Raw genomic sequence first — 21,166 nt, 5'->3', positions numbered from 1 at the left:
GAAGACGAAAGCAGAGAAGAAAGGCGGGTCAATGGGGACCTGACCGTCTGGAGCTCCATCACACACCACCAGGTTGGCTGGCTGTCCCTCGAAGTGGCGGATTATCTCTTTAGCTGTGGACACCTGGGGAAAGAAGACATGAGTGTGAGTAACAGCATGCTCCCCTCACCTCAGTAACTTTCTTGCTATAGTTAATGACATTTCAGATCACAAAAACCATATCAGCAAAAACTGCAATTGGTGCACCCCGAGAAAAAATCTGTTGATTCTTTATGGATTTGTTGAGCACCTTAGTGATGTCTCCCTGAATCTGAGTGACTCCTGGTAGAGGAGCCATGGCCTGCAGGTCCACTGCAACAATCTTCACCTCCTCCTCTCTGCCTCTGCATTGGAAAGAATAGAACAATCTAGGTAGGCTCAACATGAACTTCAAGCGTTTATTGCAGGTTTCAAATCTTGGACAGTTTTCTAAAGATGTAGAATACAGAGGAAGAAGACCTGAGTTTGCGGCTGAGAGCCTGACTCCAGCTGCCTGGTGCTGCACACAGATCCACGGCTCGGTTCACACCTGACACACAGAACAGGAGCAGAACTTCTATATCTCCATAGAAACCAGGCTCATATAATATACATATGATTATATACGATCAACTTAGTGGATGATCGTATATCATCCACTAATGAAATCAATGTTGATAAAACAACGGTATGAATATCTTTGTGTAATTGGTTCATAGCAAACAGACTTCAGTCATCTTTCTAGGGTTGTGTAATTATATAGATTTTATGATATTTATTTAAATTTTTTTCCCTCGGAAAATATTAAATTTTCATCCACGAGTAGTGATACACAAGCCCTTAGGGTCTTATTAGTGTCTTTAACATGTAAAATTTGTGGCGGGCAGCATAGCAGCAAGACTCTGCCTCCCTTTCAGCTTGTGCTTTAAGTGCACATTATAAACTACACACCTGTTTGTAAATTATGTTACTAGGCCAAGTAAAACCAGAGTTATGCTACAATAAGTAAATCATATTTTTCAGAATGTCAGAAAAGTGTCAAAAACCGGCTTTTCTGGGAATGTGAAAAGAAATGAGCTTACAAAGATAAAAAATTAAACGCAACATTAGATTCTTTTGTTATTGGAAATCTCAACACTTCAACAAATAACGATGGGCTGTATTTTGTTGCTAAGAAACAAAGTAAAGTTGCACAAGTAATTGTGCAAGAGAAGTGGATCTGTGGAGCGGAGCAGCAGCAAACGCAGTGAGATTGTGAAATTAATGCAAAGTTTGGACATTGGAGCGACTGGAGGCTTAGTAATTTGCTTTTAGCTTAGTGGTTTCTGTACTGTATATAAAGGATTATGTGAAGAATGAACGAGCAGCAGGTAGTGGCACTCTGTTTTGAGCTGGAAGACAAAGAGGGGAACTTGGCAGCTGAAGTGTGGGCGCAGTGAGGAGCCACTCCCCCAGCAGCTAGTAGTAAGCAGCTTACAGCCACGGCTAACTCCAGGAGTCAAGGTAGAAAAACCTTTTTCTTATACTTCAAAAGACTTTTTTAGTCCCCCCTCCCCCAACACACAATTATACATTTTTTGTCATCATGTTTTGACCTATGATATTTTGTCAAAAATTGCATACAAACAAATGAGGAATTGCCTTCATTTTTATGCTGATATTATAAAACTGTTGCTTGCAATATTTTTACATCAGTTTAAGAAATTTAAAGTATATAGTCATTCTAAATTATAAAAGCCATTTGTTATGAATATTTGAGTTTCACAGTGGAAAAATTAACATTTTTCCAAATTGGGTTTTGTTTTTCTGTGACTCAAGATCCAAAATGCAGTCACAGTTTCCAAAAGAAAAACATAAGTGCAATCATTTGCATATTGAGAGTCTACAGAGGTGGATAATCTCCCCACTCAGCTCCCAGATCACTGTTGAAATTTTGAGTTTTATGTCAAATCCACATTAATTAAATGTCAGAAACTCATTTTCTCACCGCATCTTTAATTAATTTAGTCCATCTGTAGACTCCAGGTCTCTGTTCAATCAGTCAGGTATTGTGCAGTTGGAGCCTTTAATCAGTTTTCAATTAAGTTAATTCAATCCATGTCTATGGAACAGTCACAAAATGTCAGCAATATCACTCTGTCCCTCTAAAATCTTTCAGAAAATCTTAAAAGCGTATTAAATCGTATCAAATCATATCGCTCGTCAAATATTGTGATACATATCATATCATGAGCAGAATATTATGTATCATATCATGAGATTATTGCATCACTACAGCCCTACATCTTTCTGGAAATTTTTTTTTATTATTTGTTTATTATTTACATCTCAAGAAGAAGTTTTGATTTTTAAAAATCTGCCGTTTGAGCCTAGAAGTAACATTTGTTGTTTCTTCACGTCTAGAGCAAATTTCCTCTCTTTATCTCGATGTCAATTCCTGCTGCATTACGCAAGTGCTACTAAATCCATTCCAGGCATGGAGAGGCTGAATGGTTGATGCTGTAATAATGAGCTAATATTTGTGAGAGTACAGGCAGTTCTCTGGAACCTGTGTAGAAGCGCTGAACATCACACAGACCTTTCTGCCCATCCTTCTGGTAAACATTCATCTCCATCAGACTGGAAGGATGAGCGACATTAAAAAAAAAAAAAAAAAAAAAAAATATATATATATATATATATATATATATATATATATACACACTGCTCAAAAAAATAAAGTGAACACTTAAACAACACAATATAACTCCAAGTAAATCAAACTTCTGTGAAATCAAACTGTCCACTTAGGAAGCAACACTGATTGACAATCAGTTTCTCCTGCTGTTGTGCAAATGGAATAGACAACAGATGGAAATTATTGGCAATTAGCAAGACACACTCAATAAAGGAGTGGTTCTGCATGTGGGGACCACAGACCACTTCTCAGTACCTATCCTGTCTGGCTGATGTTTTGGTCAGTTTTGAATGTTGGTGGTGCTTTCACACTCGTGGTAGCATGAGACGGACTCTACAACCCACACAAGTGGCTCAGGTAGTGCAGCTCATCCAGGATGGCACATCAATGAGAGCTGTGGCAAGAAGGTTTGCTGTGTCTGTCAGCGTAGTGTCCAGAGGCTGGAGGCACTACCAGGAGACAGGCCAGTACACCAGGAGACGTGGAGGAGGCCGTAGGAGGGCAACAACCCAGCAGCAGGACCGCTACCTCCGCCTTAGTGCAAGAAGGAACAGGAGGAGCACTGCCAGAGCCCTGCAGAATGACCTCCAGCAGGCCACAAATGTGCATAGAAACAGACTCCATGAGGATGGTATGAGGGCCCGACGTCCACAGATGGGGGTTGTGCTCACAGCCCAACACCGTGCAGGACGCTTGGCATTTGCCAGAGAACACCAGGATTGGCAAATTCGCCACTGGCGCCTTGTGCTCTTCACAGATGAAAGCAGGTTCACACTGAGCACATGTGACAGATGTGACAGAGTCTGGAGACGCCGTGGAGAGCGGTCTGCTGCCTGCAACATCCTTCAGCATGACCGGTTTGGCAGTGGGTCAGTAATGGTGTGGGGTGGCATTTCTTTGGAGGGCCTCCCAGCCCTCCATGTGCTCACCAGAGGTAGCCTGACTGCCATTAGGTACCAAGATGAGATCATCAGACCCCTTGTGAGACCATATGCTGGTGCGGTTGGCCCTGGGTTCCTCCTAATGCAGGACAATGCTAGACCTCATGTGGCTGGAGTGTGTCAGCAGTTCCTGCAAGATGAAGGCATTGAAGCTATGGACTGGCCCGCCCGTTCCCCAGACCTGAATCCGATTGAGCACATCTGGGACATCATGTCTCGCTCCATCCACCAACGTCACGTTGCACCACAGACTGTCCAGGAGTTGGCGGATGCTTTAGTCCAGGTCTGGGAGGAGATCCCTGAGGAGACCATCCGCCACCTCATCAGGAGCATGTCCAGGAGTTGTAGGGAGGTCATACAGGCACGTGGAGGCCACACACAATACTGAGCCTCATTTTGACTTGTTTTAAGGACATTACATTAAAGTTGGATCAGCCTGTAGTGTGTTTTTTTTTCACTTTAATTTTGTGTGTGGCTCCAAATCCAGGCCTCTATTGGTTAATAAATTTGATTTCCATTGATGATTTTTGTGTGATTTTGTTGTCAGCACATTCAACTTTGTACAGAACAAAGTATTCAATGAGAAGATTTCATTCATTCAGATCTAGGATGTGTTATTTGAGTGTTCCCTTTATTTTGTTGAGCAGTATGTGTATATATATAAAACGGAGTAGAAAAGACATGCTGAAGATAGACTTGGCTTTGGATGAACGAATATTTCTGTGCAGAATTAGTGGTGTATGGATTTCATTGATATGTATTTTGTGTAAGACAATAAGATGTTTTTGTTTAGTTTTTTAATTAAATGTGCATTTTGTGGGCTACAGTTAATGTTTAAATAATTCAGTAAAGTAGAAGCGGTAGCTAATCTACCACAGCATTTATTTATTAATAAAACATTAAGCCTAAAACGTACTACAACAACAGACTAAATGTTTTGTTCTGTGTGCAAAATTCTTGAATGTTTTTTTGGTGTTAAATCCTAAAACATGAAGTGGCATTATTGTCAGTTGCTATGGCAACGAGTCTGCGTGTAGCTTGGCGAATACCTCTTTCCCTTTGCTGTGGATCATAGCACAAAATTAATACCTACGTTTCTAAGTTTCACTGAGTTAACGCGGCTATAGATGACATGTAAATGATTAGGCATATAATTTCGCATTATATGCCTGCGCGAAATTTCTGTACGTCCAATAACATGCATAGTGTAAAGTCGTAAGTCAGTGCCTCACCAGGATTGAACTTCACCGCACGTCACTGATATGCATATATACACACACACACACACACACACACACACACACACACACACACACACACACACACACACACACACACACACACACACACACACACACACACACACACACACACACACACACATTGATCTAAAGCATTCCACTGCAGCTCCGGCTGGATGTCTGTGTCACTGTTCTGCTGAAAGCTGGAAGGTGAACCTCCAACTAGGCCCTTTAGTCTCTTTTACAAGATGTGGTCCAGGTGCCTTCACATGTTTTACTGAATCTCCCACATAGATTGTAGCAAAATGAAAGCAGAGTTCTGGCTTTCTTCCATAACAACTAGACATTCAGAGTTCACAACTAATAGTTATTCCAAGAGAAGGATTTTCCTCCTGAGCTGTGGATCTCTGCAGCTCCTCCAGAGTCTCCATGCTCTCCTCTCTGTCCAGGTGGATGTCCATGTCCTGGTAGGTCTCCAGCCGGTCCATCCTGCCTCCATGTCCAGATGAAGGATCAATCAGAATGCTGGGATGTTGTTTGTCTCCATGGTGATGCAAACAACATTCCACCACCAGAGGTTCTTTAGAGAACCTCTGGCCTCAGAGATTCTTTGAAGAACCTCTGACGCTAGCTGCACTGAGACTGAGGTTAAGATGCACACAGATGGACTGTGTTTGCTTCTGAAGGGCAAACTGGAGTTTATTTTGGGATATCAGATTAAAAATGGGTTCATTGCCACCCAGACTTTCTAGATCTTTGAAGAAATACTGGCGCATCTATTCCTTTCCTTTCATTCCACAAATAAACAGTACTTCATGTTGTTTAGCGACAGACTGAAATAAAATGTGCTGTATTCATCCTATCCTGTTGTGGTTCTGGTGGCCTGAAGGTCTCACCTGAAAACAAGTTGAACTGGTGGTCCAGCTGCAGCAGCTTGAAAGCGCTCCTGGCCCTCCAGCCCTCTTCCTTAGCCAGACGGTAGTATATGTCCCGCTTGTCTTTGGAGGACCGCCCCATCCTAGACCTGAAACAAGACCTGCAGAACAAGAGACAGATCAGTCAGGATTCTGCTGCCGTCACATTATTCCCACTAAGAGAACAGAAAGCTGTAGGTCACTACGAGAGATGTAGAGGCTTTTAACCCAGGGCAACCTGATAAGATTTTATTGATTCCCTAAGAAAGCGAACATTTTGTTTGTCCACCCATAACACACAATACATTTAAAATAAAGTAATAAAAATAAATATACAATAACTAACAATGAGCAATGATAGTCTTAAGGACACAAACATATTGCTCAGTATATTACTAAATATATATAAATATGATATGGTTTGGTTTACTAACTTCTATAATGAAATGAATACTGACAATCCTATAACTAAATAAATATATTTGTAAATACACTGACCCACATTACAGATTTCTTCTGTTTATGCTCAACAGACACGAAATGGAAGAGCTACTAATGCCACATTAGCTAACTGCAGGGTTTCCCCCAAAAAACTTGCTAAGCCCGGTGGTCGGGGAGCAGAGGCAGTCCATCGTGTTTTCATATTAAAAGATGTCAAGTAGACAGGAAAAGTAAAAATATGATGGGGTAAAGAAAAACATAATAACACCGTAAGTGAAACGCTATCTAAACCCACAACTAGTCTTAAAAACATCAAATCAAAAAATACAATTAAAATGAATATAAATTATTTGCACGTCTGCTTTATCCAAGTTAAGAGGCTTCATACAGAGCTTCAGGGGCCCCAAAAATGCTAATATTTTAACACAGACCACAGATATATAAATGTAACATTTGTAAAAGAGATCATCAGTGCTGTTAAATTTGATTGAATGGTATCAGCATACATAAATTAAAATATTTTAAACAGTTTAACATTTAAATGTAAGACTTTAAGGAGCTGGCAAGTTTACTTTGTAAAAGTTCAAAGAACAATATTTATGTAGGAACACATAATCTCTACATAAATGTGTACATAAGGTTTCGAAAGACAGCAGGAAAAGTGGAGACACCAACACCAACAAATAACTGATTAGCACTGGTCCATCTCGGCATCCTAAGCAGCATCCTCATTCCTTCATTGTATCCTACTTTGAGTTTCTGTAAACTGCTCTGTTTATACTGTCTCCACAAGTGAGCAGTATACAAAGGAGTGCAGTATGCTTTAAAAAGAACTACATTCACTGAGACAGAAAACATCCCAAATTTGTGTACCAGCATGAAGGCTTTTGCATACATTAAATTAGGTTGTCTGTTAATGTCCATATCATCAGTCAGATCATCAGCTACATAATGTCCCAGGTATTTGACAGCAGTACACACTTTAACACCACCAGGTAAGAAGTCACCAACATCTGATCCTCCTTGGTTCTTATAATCATGTTACTTTTCAATGCATTGTACGTAATGTCATACCTCTGACCATATTGTGAGCAGGTCCTCAATAATTGTTGAAGACCACCACTATAGGACTAAAAATAACTCAATCATCAGCATACATGAGATGGTTAATTATGGTCCCACCAACAACACACCCTGTCCCACAGTTTTGTAGCCACTTTAATAAATCGGTAACACTTTATTTGAAGAGGTGTGAATAAGACTGACATGACACCGTCATAAACATTACACAACACCTGTCATGAACGTCAGTAAGTCTTCATGAATATTTATGACTGCTGTCATAAAGTGTCATTCGGTAAATACTGACACTTTTAACACAAAGTTGACATTATTCAAAATGTCTTGGTTATGACAACTTGACATTAACCAAGAATCGTGTCATAAATATGTCATAATAGTAGTCATAATGATTTAATTGTCATTACACTATCAAAAGCTTTAACAAAACAGTGATTAATATCCCCACTACCTGAAATAAAGCGAAACAAGTAGGACCAACAATACAGATTTCATTAAGCTTTATTACACTGTCAAATGATTTAATAAGTCAATAACAATTTCTTTTACAACAAGTAGAACAAGTAGCACCAGTTATGAATATGTCATTAAGTGTTATTACAGTGTCATTAATATCTCTTACTTCAAGTAAAGTGAAACTAGTAGCAACAGTTATGAAGGTGTCATTTAGTGTTATTACAGCATCATTAATATCTCTTACCTCAAGTAAAGTGAAACAAGTAGCAACAGTTATGAAGATGTCATTTAGTGTTATTACAGTGTCAAATGCTATGCTAACAGAGTCACTGATATTAAGTCATATCCCAAGTGAAGTTAAACACACTGGACTACTTATAACTACCATCATAGCTGTAGAACAAACCCTTTGTACATTGGAATAAAACAAAAGAAAACTTGTTCTTCAAACAGAGGGTTTAACGTCTGGTCAGTATGTCGTTACTCTGAAATACTGATTGAAAAACTAAAACAGAATTACTTATTCTTCAACTTAAGAAAATAGGTTCTTTCAACAGTCCTAACATTTTTTGCTATGATTGTGTCAGCCATCTCCTTCGTTATAGTCCTCTAATGCTCTGAAAACAGGAGATCTTCTTCCTGTAGTGATCTGAGTTTTTCTGTGTTTATTTTAGGTTTCTGTGTCTAGTGAGTCTCTGTGTTGTCCCGTCTTCCCCTTGATTGTTTCCCAGGTGTGTCTTGTTTCAATGATTATCCCGTGTATTTAAGTCCACCTGTTTTCTCTGTCTCTCGTCGGATCCTTGTCGTTGTCGAGTGTTGATGTCAGTAAAGGTTTGTCTTGGTCGTCACAGTTGAACTGTGCAGTCCTGTGACAGCGTTAGCTCTCGTGTGTCAGTCCTATTTGTTACAGCTGCTACCTGTAACTTTTGCTTAGTTCTCTGCCGTGCCACCTGTACTGGACTGTCTGAGCTTCGCATCATTAAATCATTTATCATCTTCATTTTCAATCTTTGTCTCTGCGTTCATTCTCACCACCACGAACTCACCACTTCATGACACTTCTCGTCTTCATTTTCTGGCAGCAGCTCTTTGAAGGTGTCCAGAAATGCTCATAAATTACAGCTGTTCTTGCAATGGTTGTGGTCATTGTTAATCATGGTGAAAGCCTTTTCATGAATTCAAACTTGGTGAATCTCTTCTGGACATTCTCATAGTCGGTGATGATCAATTCATTGTGGTCACTTAAAAAAAGAACAAAAACAAAAAACAATGTCATCATATTCCAGCGTTTATTTACTGTAAATACCATTCCAAAATTGTCCCTTTCTGCACACTGTCAGAATGGTAGACAAATGTCTAGTTAACATGACTGGTTGTTATGAAGTGCAATACAATTATTTCTTAATACAAGTAGCATAATGATTGGAGCTGAACAAAATTATTCTGATCAAATATTTGTCTGGCAGACGTTCAGACAGACTGCCACTGTTGTTATTCAGAATGCATCATTTAATGTATAGTTTTATGCACATGAGTGTATCTTTTCACTTAATAAGCATTCTAAATTATTTCCAACCAGATACTCTGGCTTATTGATGTTTGCAAGAAGTTTATTAATAAATAAATAGATTTAACACCAGTTTTTAGTTCGTTAATTTAACTCAACTGGTGAATGTTGATTCCTGCTCCCCCCCACTCCACTTCACATGGTGAAAATATTAACACAAAATGACTTATCTAATTTTCTTGGAATATTTCATCTGCTTCTTTCTCTTTGGTCAAACAGGAACTTCTTTCTCTGGTGGCTGGTTCTCATTATCATCCTCCACACTGGTAGCATGTCTTCATTAGCCAACTTTGTCCCCCCCACATTTCCTAGGCTAACATGGGTCTTCGTGTGGCTAAAGTTGCCAAAGCAAAGAACACAAGCACTGTGTTATTTAGCCAAGTTGCTAAATAATGCACATAATGATAATATTGACTTACATATTAGCTTTTAATTTGCTAGATTAAAATTAGAGGGAAAAAAACTATTTGCCTGTCTTTAAAATATGTTTAATATTAAGGGCTAACGTTACAGTAATGGAGTTTAGTAACTTTTACATTAACTTACAGCAAGGTAGGATAGGCTTCACTTACCAAGCTGCGCCCAGAAATGCCCTCTAAAATCCCACGTGGCTGCATGTCTCACAAACAAAGCCTCGCGGTGCTTAGCTTCTATGTGTAAACATGGCGTCTTTCATTTCGACTGACTCTCTGCATAGTATTTCTGAGCCAATTAGTTTAGAATGTTTGCCGGATTTTCACAAAATATCAGCCATGACAATGGACAGGGGAACCAACATGTTCATGTCATCTTTTTTGGACGACATCAAGGTGTTTGAGCCACGCGATGCCTCCAACATTGTGCGAGTTGCAGCTAAATGCTACCAGTCGATGAGGAAAACAGCAGATCCTCAGACCCTCAGCATAAATATAGCTGTGGACAAGATCACTGATGGCTGTTGTTCTTGCACGGCTGGGTAAGTCGGGCAATTCATGGTTTTGAGGGTCACTTTTGAAATCACTGATTTCTGTTGTTGGCAAATGTTTGAGAGTGCCTAGGTCTTATACAAGGTACTCTGTGCTAGCGTGGCTAACACGATTACAGTTTAGTAAAAAGCCTTTTCAGGTGAAATAAAATCTTTAATGTATGTCAGATACGGTACACATTGCATATTGATTTGTTCAGCTAATGTAAGACTATAAAAGACAGGCTTCAAGGTGTAGAAGTTGTATCGGTACTGCCAATATGCTGTACTTGGCTAAAAGGTTTTCATAATGGATGTGTTTATTATTGACTTTATTTTTTTCATTCACTAAACACAAAGAAAGCAAAGCAATAATACTTACGCCAGCAGACACTTTGTTCCTATTGTTCCTATGACGGTTGAGCTGCAAATGCGGTCGTGCACAAGCTTTGATCCAAGCAAGACATTCCGTTTCAGATTTTGGAAATCTGTGAATTTTAGTTTCACAAGTACGATCAGGATACCTGACATCGCCTGTACAGATACCCCACTGACGGAGAACCATTTTTTTCCGAGTCCTGACACAAAAACCTTCTGCCGGTCTGCTAGTCCACAATGTACATTAGCATGTGTTTACTACTGTAGCCTGTGTTTGTGAGACGGTCAAGCACGTGGTAGCTGCGCTGTGACGTAAAATGGGCATCAGCCAATGAAACGCAGCCCCTGTGGTAAGGTCCATTGCTCATAGCTAACATTACAAAGAAAGAGAACATAGTCGATGCTATTTTCCTCAAAGAAAATGTAAAGTTAATAAGACACATACCTCATATGTATTAGGTGACAAACTTCGGCTTCTTTTTAAACCGGAGGTCTGGCCGTTATAACTTTGTAGGTTGGCCCCACAATATGGAAGATTTCTTCTTCACCCACATACTGCACGCCTGTTCGTGCACTGCTGCCTCTCACTGGTGGAGATGGTGTATTGCACTACTTAAAACAGCCTTAAATAATGTTTCAAATGCAAAGTTCATAAGTGTTTTGTAGACATCTTCCTGTAAAACTTTAGGATCAATTAAATGAAGAAATTTAAGACTAAACAACATGGCAGAACAATTTAATATTACCACATAAAGCTAATTTTTAAAGTTTAATCAGTAATACTTTTATAACTAATTTATATCAGATCGTGATTTCTTGGTTAATGTCAAGTTGTCATAGAGACATTTTTGTCTAGAATCTAGACAAAAATGTCTTCGTTATGACAACTTGACATTAATTGAGACTCTAGATTGAGTTGAAGTTGTCATGACAAAGACATTTTGAATAATGTCAACTTTGCATTAAAAGTGTCATGATAAATGATACTTTATGACAACAGTCATAAATATTCATGAAGATTCATATTCTTGACAGGTGTTATGTAATGTTTATGACAGTGTTATGACAGTCTTATTCACACCCCTTTAAATAAAGTGTTACCAATAAATCATCCATATATACATTAAAAAGAGGAGAGTATTTGTAGATGTCTGTGTTTAATTTAAATAAATAAAAAAAACTGATATTGCTTCATTCTTACAAACACTTCTTACAGCACCTCTGTATTTTAAATATTTTTAAAAAGGTAGGATATTCTGATGCAGTGTTTTAATGCACGAATGTGTGAGCTACCCACACATTTTGTATTGTACAAGTATTTTATTACTGTACTTAAGAAAATTTTTTATGCATCTGTACTTTTCTTAAGTAGATTTAATCCTGGGTACTTTTGACTTTTACTCCACTACAGTTTGCACTAAGCAGCTGTACTTTCTTATTTTACTACATTTCTATAAAGTGTTGAGTTAATTGTTACATCCAAGTCGCGTTGTGCTTTTATGATTTGCTCGTTAGTTTGAAACACCTGTTCCACCTTTGCCTCCCCCAAAAGCATGAACTTCTAGCTTTCAAAAATTCACAGTTGAATCAGAAAAGACAGAGGTAAGTTAAGTTTTTAAATGCCATCTGACTTTTGGATGTGATTATGGAAGTTTTACGTAATCTTACCAAGCTTCTTGTTGAAATAGACTGCAATCAGCAAAAGCTACACAGCAAATCCAGGAGGCCCAGATGAACTCTGTCAGATTTGATTTCAACACTTTTAAAGAGTCTATATGGGTCCACACCAGAAAGGGTTAATTGAACTCTTTTTGGAGCGTTAGTACCTTAACTCTTGTATAGTGTCAAATATCAAATCTGCTGGAGTTCATTATTTAACACTTACTAACACTAATTCAGTGTTAGATCTCAATATTAACTCTCACAGAGTATTTCTTTAACTTCTTAAGAGTTATTTGTAATTAATATTAAATAGGTACTTTATTGTTTTGAACTTTTAAAAATTCTTTGGAAAATAAACATTTAATAAAGAGGCAATAATTTTCTCAAATGCATTTATTTCAAAACGTGCACTATAATTACAAAACATATTACAACGTGGAATAATGTGCATGTTTCACATGTCGCTTTCATTCACATATTGCTTTTTAAAAGGTCTAACATATTAGTTGTGCAAAACAAAATGCAGTATGATTAATACATTTTTCTTCATTGCCACATGCATGAAATTGTTCAAAGTACAAGGTTGAGAAAGTAAAGCAAGCAGTTCATGTAATATGATAGAGTACATTTTCTTTTAACAGGTAGATTGCCAGATATGTACAATACATAACAAACCGAGATGTCCACTCACTAACAGACTGTCTCCAGGTTGTTGGGCTGTTTGTGACGTTTGGCCGGAGACACCAACATGCTCCTCTACAGCATCAGACAGTCTTCAGTCTCAGAGTAGGACAGAAAGTGTTGGTCTCTGGATCATAGCAAACAAAAACATAACAATGAGAAATGGAACGAAGGAATACATTTTAATACAACTCTAACAACAAGCCTCAATTACAGACATGTGGGGTTTCAGAGATATTAACACTTACATAATCATTTTTGGAGCTTGAATCTTCGAAGAATCCATGGAGGGATCAGGAGGGGGAGGTTAGGCTGACGACTGGAGATTGATCCTCAACCAAACTGGACCTAATATATACAAAAAGGCAATAAAAGGATTAAAACATGCTGCAAAACGTATATAAGAAGACACAACAGTGGGAATAATGTTCTCAACATGAAAAAGCCTTTTACATTTTTTCAAAGGAAAAGAATCGATCAGAAAGGTTGATAAATCTGACCAATATGCATGTAAACGTTCAACATCATGAAAAAACACACTCCAGATTATTACAGATCTGTTCAAGTTAGCCAATAATTTGATTAAATGTTCACCGGCTCGATTTTTTCCAACACTTATACTCCGCTAACATTCGGCATGCTAAGCTAAATATGCTAACACCGAGCCGTGTGGCCAACGTGACGTCTATCATACAGGTTGAGGACAATTCAAAATAAGTTATAAACCATCTCAGAAATAAAAATGGCTTACCGAGTGCAGTAAATAACTCAGTCAGATGGAAAGTAAATAGTCCTGAAATGACTTGGCTTCTGTCGCTTCGCTTCGGTGGGAATCTGATTCTGGGCGGAGTCAGTGAATTAACTCCTTCAGTGTTAGAGCCGCTGGTGGAGTTCAGAGTTAAGAAGTAAAGAGTTATTGATTCTATTTTAACAGCTCTAGATTTGATATGGAAACACTTTGTTTTAACACTGGATTTTAACTACTAATAATATACACCCCAGACTTACATAAACAGAATGTGACTCTATTAGAGTAAAATTAACTCTGCTTTTGCAAAGTCTAACACCAAAACATTTAACACTTTTGAATTTGCTGTGTAGCATGAACAGGCAAGTAACACCGATTACAGCAGTCAGGGGCACACATTCATGCCATGAATGTCCCAGGTAACAACTCCTCCACATCCTGGTTATTAAATTAATGTTGGCACTAGAGGTGTGCCGATCGATCGGCCACCGATCATAACCGGCCGATTTTTGTGAAAAAGTGTATGATCGGTGATCGGCGATCATTGGCTCTTGTTGCCGATACCGATCACCTGCATCTCATTTCTCAGCCTGCCTGTGCAGCTGGTCTCCTCTTTCCTTCACTCTGCGCAAACGCGCAGCAACAAATCCTAAGCGATGTGGAACTATAACGCACTGAGTGAATGGGGCACCATGCTATCAGGAAGTTTTCATTCAGTAACTCTGGATTGTTTATTGTAATGGATCCTGTATTTGCCTTTGAATGCTAAGTTTTATACTTGAATTTTTTTGCCAATGTTGAGAGGTTTTATTTAGCCTCTTCAGAGCCTCCATATGTTATCAGTCTGTTAAAGATAGTATTATCAATAGCAGTACAATTTGCAGAATGCCTGTTTTGTTTAGTTTTCTTCTTGGAAAAATTGATTAAAAACAAGTTTTTGTCTAAATTAAGGTGATTTCATGGTTCCTTTTTCCACATAATGTAACCGGTAGTGTTTAAGATGAAAAAATAATAATAATAAAAACTAAAAATAACTCACTTTTATTTGAACAATCATCATTTCTAATATTTGGCACAGTTAATTGTTTGTTACCAAAATACTTTTTTTTAACTAATTTTGGAGTCAGAAATTCATTACCGTAATGCGTCCCAAGTAAAAAAAATGCTTTCACCTCAATTTATCATTGTAATTATTCAAGCTGGTTTATAAAAAAATACCACCAACTTGTTTAAAACTATGTAAACTAACTCAATATTGTAATATATAATGATTTCCTATTAAATAATAAATTATGTGATCGGTATCAGTGATCGGCCCTCATGGGTGATCGGTATCGGCAGGAAAAAACCTAATCGGCACATCTCTAGTTTGCACCATATTAACATTTACGGTCATATTTAATAAATTAGAACATGAGTTCCGATGAGGCTCGTTTGTCAGATTTTGAAAACAATTTTGGCAGGTATTAAACATATTTTTCATTAGACCCACATTTCTGCATCAAGGTTTTCATTTAATTGTTCTGTAATCTAAATTGGAAATGTCATGTTTTAATTTGCTGCAAGCAACAGATCATCATCATTAACAAATAAGAGCTTTAAAACTGTTCGTAGAGAATTAATCTTTATGATGTGTTAAGCTTCAGAGCCGAGTTACTGAAATACATTAACTTTTCATAAATATTCTAATTTATTGAAAATTACTTTAGCTAAGGATTACTAGAGTGACACAAGTCATCCCTGAAATTCTGATGCATAGAATCACAAATCTAAATCTAATCGGTCACAGAAAGTAAACACAAGAAAACATATTTGATCATTAAAATGGCACACTATTGATGTATTAAAATTAAATATGATAGGTACACTTAATGATATAGTATTAGCCATTATGTAATACATTCAGTCAGAGGTTTCTTCAGGGTCAGTGTGCTCAGGAGATCTTTCCGGCCGACAGCCATCACCATATTCAATGGCTCTGTGAAGAATCTTGATGAGCTACAATATTTAATTTCGCTGTGGGATTAATAAAGTATTTTTGAATTTCAATTTGAAGTACTTTTACTTTAAATGTTTAATTTTAAATAGGCAGTACTTTTTTGTTTTTTACTTTTACTCAAGTAAAAATGTTAATGTGGTACGTTTGCTTTTACTAGAGTACATGGCTTTTTTTGTGTACTTTTATTTAAGTACATTGTTTGAGTACTTTATCCACCACTGGCTTTAACGATATTTAAATGAAAAAAATTCTGTAGCAAAATGTGCTACCCACCCACGTATTTACCAGGTAGGACATTTTTAGAGAGTTTTGGTAGATCAACATGTGCTACCATAGATGTGAAGGATTCTAATATAATTATATTTTTTATATTTTAGTGCATCTAAATGTGCTAGCTTTGCATATTCTCAGGAAGGATTTTAGTGCATTTACACAAGCAAGTATTTTTAAACAGGAATTCAGGTGTTTTTAGAAAAGATTTCGTCATTCACATATTTTTCAAATGCTGCGTTGTCACTGCTAAGTGCTACTTAAATCAGTGATTCTTGAGAATAGGGACAAAATGGGTTTTAATTTTCCCATCATATTTTTTGTTATTTCTCAACCTTATGTAAGCAAATGTGACAAATAATGTTTTGGAAATGTAAAGATGCTAAGGTACAGGCTCCCAGTTGCAACATTTTCTTTTTAAAAATTACATTTTTAATCAACCCGACCTAGAACGTTGTCATCACCATCTGACAAAAATAAATAAAAAAATCATTTTTAATGACCGTTAGTGATTTGTACTCATTTTACAGACAAATGTTTCTCAAGAAACAAAATAAATATTATTTAAAACAAAAAACAACAAAAAGTCCATCTGACAGAGTTGACACTGCATGACGGAGTTGACACAGAACTGAAGGTGGTGACAAACTAGTGAGTAAAATGAAAAACTTAGTACATGTGAAGTAATGCAATTTATGTAAATATATTAAAATGAATTAATTGCACATTTAAGTGAGATTTGACAACAATTTCACTGAAAGAGTTACAATAACTCTGACGGAGTTGACAAAAAGCCAAACTACCTCAATTTATATGATGTTATTTCTAAGGAGGGAGATGCGGGAGAGGGGCGATGTGGGCACACGTGCTACTCTGAGCTCCGTTCGTGCAGCCCTCAACCAGCTACATAAACTGGCCCTTTACACATAATTTCTTTCTCAAGGTGGACCCGAACATCCACGTTCTAAAGTAAGGAGGAAAAAAATTGAGTTTTTATAAACGATGTCGGCCGTTAATGAGAAAGATTTCTCTAGTCTGAAGAATGCTAACGCTGCTAAGCTAAACTTGCATAACTATGCTGCTGCTGCTAGCGCTGAAACACCAATGGAGACGTCAAAAATGCCTCCGGTACAAGACGGCAACTAAACGCTTCTCCAACCAAACTCCCACCTGCTAAAAAACAATCTACAATGGAAAACCTTGAACAGAAGTTTACTGCAATGAATAAAGAAAACGCAGCTCTGAAAGAAAAACTGATGGAGGCTGAAAGATACAAGCGTCGTTGGAACCTGAGGCTGTCAGGCCTCAAAGAGCAAGAAGGAGAAAACCTCAGAGAAAAGGCAGAACATCTTCTCTCAAGAATCGTACCACAATGGGCAAACCAGGCAGGAGATGTGATCGACATAATACACCGTTTGGGAAGAAAGGAAGAAGGACGGACCCGTCAGGTCATCCTGCAGTTCACTAGGAGGCGCCATCGAGACACAGTCTGGAAAGTGACCAAGGATTCAGCAGTCTGCAAAGAAGAAGGTCTGCGTTTTGCTCAAGATCTTATTAAGGAAGACCGACTGGCAAGAGAAGAACTGTGGCCTACGATTACAAAAGCCAGATCCCAGGGTAAGGTGGCCTTTTACAGAGGTCACATCGCAGTGATCGACGGCAAAGTGACCAAGGCTTCTTCTCCCTTCTGAGACTATAGATTATTCTCTGTTTACTGCATCCTCCTATTACAGGATTAAAAAACAGCACTGCCTTCCCTTTTAATATTGAATTATATCTGCTTGTCATAGAAAGAATCTGACTTGCGCTCCAGAGGTTGTTTCTGTTTTTGCTCAAATGAAAAAGGAGTAGTTTTATGTTATGTTTAGGGAAGGTTGTGGATGCAAGGTTGTTTTCTCCAAGGTATAAGGTAAAGGGCATCCTTTGACTTTCCAGGGGCCTTTAGTTCGTTCTATCTAAACAAAACTTTCAACTTTACTGTTTGTGTCTTTAAAACTAACTTTCTTTTTTAAAATCAATTTTATGTCTTTAAAAACTAATCTTAGTTTTTTGTCGCTAAATGTAAGGGGCTTAAGAGAAAATGTAAAAAGGAAGGCAATGTTTATGTATTGTAGAAAAAATAAACCACATTGTATTCTTCTTCAAGAAACCCATTCAACGGACTCTGATGAGAAATTTTGGTCTAATCGGTGGAGAGATCAGATTATTTATTCACATGGAACAACAAAATCAGCAGGTGTGGCTATATTATTGAATAACTTTCCAGGGAAAATAATTCATACAAAACATGATAGTGATGGCCATTGGTCTTTTTCCGTACTACATGTTGAGGACTCATTATTAATCCTAGGTAATATTTATGGCTATTGTAATATCTCAAAAAATAAAGAGCTTCTTACAATTATTGAAATAAATGTCGAACAACTTAAACAAACATTTTCTACTAAATATGTTTTATTAGGTCGAGATTGGAATATGGTTATGGACGAAGCTCTTGATAGATGCCCAAATAAATTCGGCAATGCCCATCCAAACCGCATTTTGTCTGATTTCTGTAACAACTTAGGACTTATTGACTTATGGAGAGACAAACATATTAACGAAAAACAATTCTCTTGGTTTAAATCAGACGCATCAAGCAGATCAAGAATAGACTTTTGGCTAGGAACAGATGATATTCTCAAACTAACTTCAGATTGTAATATGTCTCCAACTCCTCTGACGGATCATTGCAGCATGAACTTATTAATTACTCCTCTTCCTGAGAGTTTGAGACATAGAGGGTATTGGAAATTCAATGCAAATCTCTTAAATATGAGCTGTATTGCCAGGAAATCAAAGAACTAATGAAAAAGATCCTTTTAGACGATTCAATAACAACCTACACCAAAAAATGGGAATACCTAAAATATAAGATACGGGCTTACTCTATTTCCTTTAGCAAAAACTTAAAAAGAAACAATGACCTGGAAGAAGAAAGGTTAGTGAAATAGCTAAACCTTTTATGTGTTAAACAGATGTTGACTGATGCAGACAAAAATAACCTCCTGGCCCTACAAGCTAAATTAGACTCAATCTATGAAACAAAGGCCCGAGGAGCTTTTGTCAGATCCAGAGCAAAATGGATTGAAGAAGGGGAGAAAAATAGCTCATACTTCTGCAGACTAGAAAAGAGGAGGCAAGTTACAAATCGCATTCATTCCCTTATGCTGTGTTTTAATGTACAGCACTTTGTATCAGCTGTGGTTGTTTTAAAGTGCTTTATAAATAAAGTTGGTATGGTATGGTATGGTATTATTAACAACAACGAATGTACGGACCAAATTCTAATTGCAAAAGAAATTGGCAACTTTTATCAAAACCTTTATTGCTCTTCTTTCTCAACCCCAGACTGCGACTTTCTGCTGGACCAAGTCAAAGACTTCGTCCTTCAAATCTCTGAGGATTTCAAGGGAAACTGTGACAAAGACATTAATCTCGAAGAACTAGATGGTGCCATGTGCTTGAAACTTGATAAATCGGTCCTGATGGCCTTACTGCCAATTTCTATAGACATTTCTGGGATTGCCTCAAAGAATTTTTATTCCAGGTTTTTAAAGAGATCCTGTATAATAACTCACTTCCACACAGCATGAAGCAGGGCGTTATCACCCTCATACCCAAACCAGGAAGAGTCAGCAAGGTTCTAGACAACTACCGTCCAATCACTCTTCTAAACTGTGATTATAAGCTATTGACGTATATCTACACAAACAGACTAAAGTCTGGGATTAAGGGTGTTATTTCTGAAACACAGACAGATTTTATGTCCAAAAGGTCTATACACAATAACATCAGACTGGTGCAGGATCTACTTGAGTACAGTGACCTGATTGAGGACAAAGGCTTCATCCTTTTCCTGGACTTCTACAACAGTGTTTTTCAACCATTTTTGAGTCAAGGTACACTGTTTTAATTGACAAAATCCCGAGGCACGCCACCAACTAAAAATGGAAATAAAGATACTCTGTAGCCGCCTATATATAGTCATTCTTATCAAAGTCTCTTGAATAGGAATCAAACACAAAAATGCATTTTTATCACATTTTACATTTCTTATTTCAAATTGCACTTAAAACATCCACTTCAAAAATACACCTGTACAGCCACAACACTGTGGTGTTAAATTTAAAGAAGTTGTAGAAAACGCCAAAGTGTATTACAAACTAATCCACAAGCATCTTATAGCCGGAATACAGAAAATAATTCTTATTCTGAAAGAAGCAATAATATTTGGGAAACATTTCACTTCATATTCACTGTTACAATATGAAGAGTTGCATTTACAAAATGTCAATATCTGTATATTTTACCCACCTAGTGTGAAACCTGTGTTTGGATGAAAACAGATTTGATTTCCTGGCAGAAACTGAAGAAAGACAAAGCTCTTCCTCAACATCTCTGTCTCTCTGGTTTTAGTTTTTATAGTAACCAGACTAGAGAAGCTCAATTCACACAGATATATTGTGGGAAATGGACTCATGTTCTTTCCAACTACTGCTGAGCTTCACTGTCTTTTCCATCACTGTCGTCAGTCTTTCTAGATTTAGTGCTCTCACCGCTACCTGTAACATTCATGCATCACTAATTCTCGTTTTAATGTAAAATGCTGTGTACCTACTGCCATCTAGTGGTAAGAACATTACATGATTACGCCGCTGCTGCTACTACAGCAGACACTCGAAGATGGCATTATATGCAGACAATTCATTTTCAAAAAATCTTTTAAAACCAATTACCGTATTTTTCGGGCTATAGAGCGCACCATACTAGCACCCTCAATTAATAAAATAAAATAAAAACTGGAAGCTGCTCTCGGTTTTCCATTAGGACCCAGCAGAATGCCTCGTCCTAATAAATCAGCTGGACTCAGCACTCCGTCTCCAAAGTCAAACCATGGTTTCGTTCACACCGAGCTTAAATGCAGCGGCTCTATTTCCCTCCTGTAGAGCCAGATCGACAACCCTCAACTTAAAAGCTGCATGATATGAGTTTGAAAACATTTCTCCATCGTGCCTGCTGCTAGCATGTGCTTGTTCTAAATGAAAATTAGCCGTTCTTCTTTGATTTACAATTTTGACTTCTAATGATTCACTTCCTGCTAGAGAGCC

The 21,166-nt window shown here is 37.6% G+C and overlaps 1 protein-coding gene across 3 annotated transcripts in view; it reads right to left on the bottom strand.

Moving 5' to 3' along the window:
- The window catches only part of ftsj1 (FtsJ RNA 2'-O-methyltransferase 1), a 36,830-nt gene that overhangs the window by 6,271 nt on the left and 9,393 nt on the right, over positions 1–21,166 (bottom strand). For 2 of the 3 annotated variants that reach the window (XM_081607690.1, XM_081607689.1), the window contains exons 2-5: positions 5,774–5,913; positions 499–568; positions 290–383; positions 45–123 (exon numbers count right to left, since the gene is read on the bottom strand). In XM_081607690.1, the coding sequence (XP_081463816.1) occupies positions 45–123; positions 290–383; positions 499–568; positions 5,774–5,894 (364 nt within the window). In that variant the 5' untranslated portion in view covers positions 5,895–5,913. Of the gene's footprint in view, positions 1–44; positions 124–289; positions 384–498; positions 569–5,773; positions 5,914–8,814; positions 11,438–21,166 lie in introns of those variants that run through there. The other variant, XM_081607688.1, reaches the window with a different exon arrangement.

Source organism: Poecilia reticulata, chromosome 6 (assembly GCF_904066995.2).
Source record: "Poecilia reticulata chromosome 6, P_reticulata-male-v2, whole genome shotgun sequence".
Taxonomy (NCBI): Eukaryota; Metazoa; Chordata; class Actinopteri; order Cyprinodontiformes; family Poeciliidae; genus Poecilia; species Poecilia reticulata.
The sequence above is the reverse complement of the archived record's forward strand: the minus strand, read 5'-3'. Positions and strand labels throughout refer to the sequence as shown.